The 6,900-nt window shown below is 41.4% G+C and overlaps 1 protein-coding gene across 1 annotated transcript in view; it reads right to left on the bottom strand.

The window, feature by feature from the left end:
• Positions 1-2,466: 2,466 nt before the first annotated feature.
• LOC111233181 (triple functional domain protein) overlaps positions 2,467-6,900 on the bottom strand; it is a 70,715-nt gene continuing 66,281 nt past the window's right edge. The window contains exons 55-63 of the mRNA XM_022760937.1: positions 6,086-6,333; positions 5,813-5,954; positions 5,661-5,688; positions 5,379-5,541; positions 5,127-5,248; positions 4,937-5,015; positions 4,532-4,732; positions 3,796-3,934; positions 2,467-3,441 (exon numbers count right to left, since the gene is read on the bottom strand). Coding sequence (XP_022616658.1) covers positions 2,884-3,441; positions 3,796-3,934; positions 4,532-4,732; positions 4,937-5,015; positions 5,127-5,248; positions 5,379-5,541; positions 5,661-5,688; positions 5,813-5,954; positions 6,086-6,333 — 1,680 coding nt within the window. The 3' untranslated portion in view covers positions 2,467-2,883. The remainder of the gene's footprint in view (positions 3,442-3,795; positions 3,935-4,531; positions 4,733-4,936; positions 5,016-5,126; positions 5,249-5,378; positions 5,542-5,660; positions 5,689-5,812; positions 5,955-6,085; positions 6,334-6,900) is intronic.

Here is a 6,900-nt window from a genome sequence, read left to right as displayed (position 1 = left end):
AATACTGACTGTGACCAGTTTCCTTATTGCGGGGCTGGTGGCCCTGACTACATTTATTCTTTTCAACTTTTTTATGACTTTTTATGCCTCATTATACTATGACCTTTTTATGACTTTTTATGCCTTTTATGCCTTAATCCGTTTCAGTGACTTTTTATGCCTTACTATACTGTTTTTATGACTTTTTTCCATTCTTATGCCCTACTATATGACTTTTTCATGCCTTACCATACTATGACTTTGTTTGCCTTATTATAGTATGACTTCTTATGTTTCACTATACTATGGCTCTTTTTGCCTTACTACAGGATGACTTTATATTTCGTACTGCACTATTACTTTCATAGCGATTTTTATGACTTAATGTAATATTAAATTTTTCATCATCTGGACTGATCGGTGCACTATAAAAAATGGAGTTGTCAAAGTCGATCATCTTTTTTTTAATCACAAAAATCAATATTGATATTGCGTGATTTATTAGAGCAAATTTACCAATTCCTAGCACGCCAAAATGTCACCTAGTTATCAAAGTTGTCGGTGGAAATGGCTTTTAGCTCTTCTCATCAATATACAACTTTATGTTTATGCTACTTTTCCATTTCAGTTTTAATCAAATTTGTGTAAAATCTAGCTTTTTAAATGAAAAAATAAAGAAATAAAAGAAAACAAAAAACAATACATAAAGAAACAAAATGTAAAACAGGGTACATGTGTTCATTATGTTTAATTTTCAAATAACTGATGGCAAGATGAGGATATTTACATGTGAAAATATGTAAGATCTGTACAAAGAAATATACATGCAAAGATAAAAAACATAAAAACAAATAGCAAACATGTAATTTATGAAATGGGAAACAAACATGACAAAAGTAAAAGACAAACAATGAAAAAACCCTAAACTGAGGTATCCAGTCCAAGTTTCCTTGTTTCTAACGGTCTGTGCACACCATTAAAATAAATAGAAAGGTAACAGAGGACTGTGACTTCTGTTCCTGGTAGAATCCATTTAAACTTGACATGTCCTAGCCGCCATATTGGATTCATGTATAGTCTGGTGGTTCTCACTTCCAGGAAAGCAAACTAACCAAACTAAAAACCATTCGTTAGTCGCTACTTTTAGGGCAATTTTTTTTTTTCTTAATAAGGATCCGGAATTCATGGAAGAAATATTTTGGCAACAAGTATTTGTACATAAAGTTAGAACACCATTTAGTAAATGATGCACCACAATCTCCCATTCAGCATAAATGTCTTTCAATAATCCCCTGCCTTTATATTAAAGAGCACATGAGACTAAATGAACTAATTGTGTTCCTCCAACGTAGTATTTTTAACTAGTGTAAACAATCAGTTGACATGGTCATAGATTATCTAACTCAAGTGAAACATAATCACAATAAAACATTTTTATTAAGTACTATAAAGCTAGAGCAACTTTGGTGTACCAATACTACAGAGGCATACAGTACAAAAAGTGTTAAATTATTTTTTGATCAAACCATAATGATTGTAGATTGTGACCTCTGACACGGCCTGGCCTGGAAGTCGTAACACTCAAAGATCAAATAAACACAAACTACCAGCAGTGCTTGCAGTACCAAGTACATGCTTTTCTCTAGATTTATTACAGATACAACAGATGTCTTCATAAATAGTTGCATAAAATGTTAAAGCCGCAACATTGCACATGATAATCAAACATAACATACAATGAGTGCATTTACAGTAATTTGTCTTCCTCTGCCTTTCACATTCACTCCCATCTGATTGGCAACCACCGCTGCCACTTAGGCTCCGACAGTCTCTCATCCTGCCGTCCAGAAGCAGGAGTCCACTGTGAATGTGAGGGGGAAGAAGGCAGAAGTCTATATACAAGGTAAGGCTTAAACATCTCATATCTGCGCAACACAAGTTTGTTCTAGGAAAAGCAAACAATGGATGTCTAGTGTTTCTTCTCAGATTGGACAGTGCAGCATTGTTACTCGCAACATGGTCATCATGGTTTCTTAGATTAGGTACATTATGTAAGCGCAGCCATCAAAAAGCTCTGATCGCACGTATAAATGTCTCAGTTAAAGTCAAGAAGCTCAGTCACTGTCTATAGAGTCCAAAGTAGCACAGCAACTTTCAACTGATGAGCATTTTCTACAGTTATTGTTTTTTGTTTTGTTTTTCTCGGAAATGTAGAGACAGTACTTTTCCTTTCTATACATTGTTTCTATAAGAAAGGGCTGCTTCTCAAATGTCTTTGAGTTAACAGTTTAGTGTAAAAGAGCAAAAATGCACGTCTGTGTTCCTCTCTAGCAGCAAGAGGGAGGGCAGTTTGCTCTCAGCGCTATCACTAGCTTCGTTGGCATCACTTTCTCCTGAAAGCTCTGCATCTGTGCAGTGGTGTCAAGGCTCGATCAACTGGCTCTTCTGATCAGCTTTAACTCTTGCAAAGGAAAATAAATTACTTCATAAAGTTTTTTTTTGTTGTTTTTTTTTTTTAGATTTTTGTTCACTTAACTACAAAATCTGTTGAGTTGAATCCAGCAAGCAGCAGTAGACAACGGCATCCATTAATTTATGTGGTAGGAGAGAACTCTGTTCTCTAGGGCTCTGATTGGCTGAAGACCTCAACAGGTCTGTTAAAATTGATAAAAGGACCACAGGACTTTAGTAAATCAACATTCTGTGAAAGAGGATAAGATCAGCATTCATTGTTTCTCCTTCTTTTACATCTAGACAATCAAGATGCTCAACTCCAAAGGAATCTGCAGCCCCTGTGGACAACAAGCTGAAGTGTGTCCAGTTTTTCCTGCTGTGGTCTGGTCAGACTGCTGAGGTGGTGCAGGGCTGGGAGTTGGTTTGGAATTGCGTATCCTCACTCAGGCTTCAAACTCGGGGTTGAAGGCGACTTTGGATGAAGCTCCTGACTCCTCCGATGGACCGGGCGTCAGTCTGGTGTTTCCTCCTGTCTATGAAGGAGATGAGGCGGGAGGTGTCCAGGCAGCCCTCTGCTCTGGCCCGGCCGTCAGCCAGACCAGCCTGCAGCCACGGCTCCTGAAGGCAGAGCCCAGCTGGAGGCCTCCTGCCGGGGTCGGTCCTCAGAAGCAGGCAGACGAAGTCTCGGGCTGCCTGACTGACACCCTGGAAGTAATCCCTGGGGAAACTGAAGTCCAGCCGGCAGATGTTAAGGCAGGTCTCCTCGGCACTCTCGTCAAGGAAGGGGGAGGCGCCGCTCAGCAGCACATAGGTCACCACGCCCAGGCTCCACAGGTCAGAGGTCAGCGAAACCGGCTCCCCGAGGACCAACTCTGGGGAGGCAAACTCAGGGCTGCCCAGCAGAGGGTGAACATAGTGGGCACTGTTGAGCTGGACAGCGTCACCAAAGTCTGTGAGTTTGACTGTTGGCTGGCCGCTGGAGCTGTGAGCCACCAGCAGGTTCTCAGGCTGGAACAAGAGCAAAGAAAAAGTCAAGTATCTCCATTAGTCTTCTTTACTTGACTCTAATTATATTATATATTAATTCAACCCATCAGTCAGGACTCCAGTCTTCTGAAGTGAACCCATTTGTTTTTTTTACAGGTGAAACATAATGCAAATCCTGAAGTTTGACCCTCAACATTCAAAGAAAAACGAGGATCTAACTAAGACTGGAAATGCACTGTGTGGCCTTTAACCACCATGATGACTAACTATAGAGATGAAGTAGGTGCTTGGTCAGATTAAGTGTTTTGGAATCCAGACCTTTTGTTGTGTGAAGGTAAAACACTTTAAACTTGCAGTCACGGTTAAAGTACTTACTTTTATGTCCAGATGTGCTATCCTGCAGTTATGCAGATAGTGTAAAGCTTCTAAAACGTCTCGCAGGTAACAGGCCACTTTCTCCTCTGTCAGATTCCCCCAGCTCACAACGTAGTCCAGCAGACGACCTTGGTCAGCCCTGAAACACACACAATAAATGCAAATGCAAGAAATGCAAGGTTGATCTATGGTGGCTCCTAAAGACTAAACACATATAAGAATGAAAGCACAAACATTTAGGGAAACGAGCTGCAAATCTGGAAATGCAAGAAATACAACAACCTGATCATCAGTGCTGCCTGTGTGGATTTTGAGATTGTTGTATGTACAGATATGTCACCACAGCACCAAACTAAACTATCACCAGGACAACGCTGTGCACTGAGTGACTGCTCTTCACATTTCAGAAAACGTGCAAATTTCCAAACAGACATTATTTGGATAAAGTGAACACATATTATAAAAAAAAACTAAATGGTTACTTTGTTGCCTGGATAAAATATCAATACTTATTCAATGGTCAGGTACATAAAGCCTGATGGACACTGCTGCTTCTTCTTTTGGCATGTGCCTTCCCCATTTGTATGTGGTTTGGTATTTGTATTGTGTTTCCTTTACTGTTTATGCCTTCAGGTACTTTGTCCTTAGAGGCCACCATACTTATAAGTTAATGAGCTATATATGTATAGTTTAATTCCAAAACTCTTTGTGTAATTTTATTTTGGTCTGTACTCACATCTCCAGGACGAGGACGTAGCTGCTGGGGGTTTCGTACGTGTCTATCAGACTGACTATGTGGGGGTGTTGGAGCCTCTGGAGAAGATTGAGTTCCTGAGTCACCCGGTCCCTCCTCATCAACTTCTTGTTCACGTGTTTGACCGCCACCGTACGTTTGGTGCCCTGGTGATCACAACGCTTGACAACAGAGAAACGACCCCTGGTGAAGACAAACAGAGGGAGGGGTCACACAGTAGTTGTTATGGTTGTCATGGTATTATCATAGAGAGGGCTGAAAGCTAAGATGCTCTATTTGTAACAAAAAGCTAATTTGTTGTAGTGTGTTGATTAAAATCTATACAAGGGTCTAACTTTGCTAGAAACTACAGAATGATAATGGATAGTGTAAGTAAGATCATTTTACCTTCCCAATTCAACCACCTCAGTGTAGTGAGACTCGAAGTTGTCCTTCCAGCTCACTCTGACCCCGTCAGTGGACACAGCTGAGACAAATGACACCACAGACAGTCAGTTAATGTCTGTAAGCACCAGCACTGTCACACCTCTGAGGCAGAACTGATACTGTCCGTTTTATTTTGTACCTGTGCCCTTACCTAACACTCTGAGGCTAGCTGATGACGTTACACTGCCCAGCTCGTTCGTGGCAACACAAGTGTAAACGCCATCATCCTCAGAGGCCACGCCAAGTATCCGCAGCGTCGCTTCACCTGTGTCACTGAAACAAACACATACACGTTCATTTAGTGACCGTCCCATTGCACTGCGTCATGTAATTAACCCCAAAGGCGATATAGACTGCAGTCTGATTTATTATCTAACACAAAATGAGACTCATGCAGTGATACCTGTAGGCGATGCTGAAGTGTCCGTTGTTGGTGAGGTTGCTCTGGTCGGGTCCCTTCCAGGTCACAGTGGCCCGGGGTCGACCACAGACCTTACACCTAAGGGTGACACTCTCGCCGCTGTCACACGTTACATCACTCAGGGGTACGAGGAACTCTGGGGGAACTGGAAGAGAGAAAAAGTCAGAGGTATAATCCTGTTTAAAACTGTTAAAAGTTGCTTTTGAAAAGATGTTGAATTGGTTTTGTTGTAAGTTTTGTTAATTTCACAAACTTCACACTTACCATCATAGATGTAGTTTGGATTTAGAAGCTGAAGACAGAAAAAAAAAACAAAAACAAAGAAAAAACAAAGCATGAGTGAAAAATACACTGTGGAGCAGAAGCATGACTTAATAGTAGTACTAGTGTTTCCTCAGATGAACTGATAAACTCACCTTTACAGAAACTTTATTGGCCAGGCCATCTCTGGACTTCCTGTAACCGTTTTCCAGCTTAGTCTCTTTCTTTGCCTCCTTGTCCTTCTTCTCAGACTTTTTACGGATGCGCAGGGACGTGTGCCAGGATGAAGACTTCCTGCTGGGACAACAAACAAGTTTATTCAAATAAGGATCAAGCTACTACAAATAAGAGACTGCAAAAATAATAACTCCAATTTGCAGAAAACAGTAAAAATAATTCATACTGGTACAGTTTTTCAGAGCTCTTACTTGATGGATCCCTCGGGACAATCAGGGACGATTGCCGAGGTGTGTCCCAGCACAAATCCGGGGATCCAGCCCTCGGCGGCGGGGCCCTGCTCGGTAGCTGCCCTGAACACCAAGAACATGTTTTGCTGGTTGCTGGCCAAGATCTGGACCACCTCGCCCTGAATGACGCTGATCTCATCCTCCTTCACAGCCATGTAGTCCTGGGTCACCAACATGGTGGATACGCTACTGCTGCTGCTACTTTCACTCTGCATCACAGGGAGGAAGCACGGACATGTAGGAAATAGTGAGTACAAATTCATTTGGTTCGCTGCAGTTAAATGTAAAATCTCTTCAAGGTTTGGAGGCAATAGGTATGATAACACCAGATATCTTTAAATCTAAACTATGGGATGAAATCTCAAGAGGAACACAAGCGAACTAGTTTTGGAAGAAGTGAAAAAGAAGTAGAAAAACAAAGAGGATAAACACTGAAAACAGTCTTCGAAAAAGATTAGAGTGAAGACAAAACACGAGCGAGTCAATATTTTCTTCTTGAAAAAAGTGGATGAAGAAAGGCAGGAATAAGATGAAGATTTCCATTTCACTCGTCTTTGCTCTGCAGCTCCAGGCAAAGACGAGATGAGGAACGTTAGCTTGAATGAGAGGATCTTGGTCGAGTACGTTTGCAGGCGAACCACAAACGTTGGAGGTTAGTGGCAGGAAAAGTAGATTTGAGTAACACACCATGAAGACAGCAGGAGGTGAAGGACGGCCAGGAGGAAGTCAGGTGTTAGTATAAGCTTTGTTAGAAGTAAGAAAATCTAGAAACAGCC

This window comes from Seriola dumerili, unplaced genomic scaffold (genome assembly GCF_002260705.1).
Source record: "Seriola dumerili isolate Sdu_G_001 unplaced genomic scaffold, Sdu_1.0 BDQW01000378.1, whole genome shotgun sequence".
Taxonomy (NCBI): domain Eukaryota; kingdom Metazoa; phylum Chordata; class Actinopteri; order Carangiformes; family Carangidae; genus Seriola; species Seriola dumerili.
Note: the sequence above shows the minus strand (reverse complement) of the source record. Positions and strands in the feature narration are given on the sequence as shown.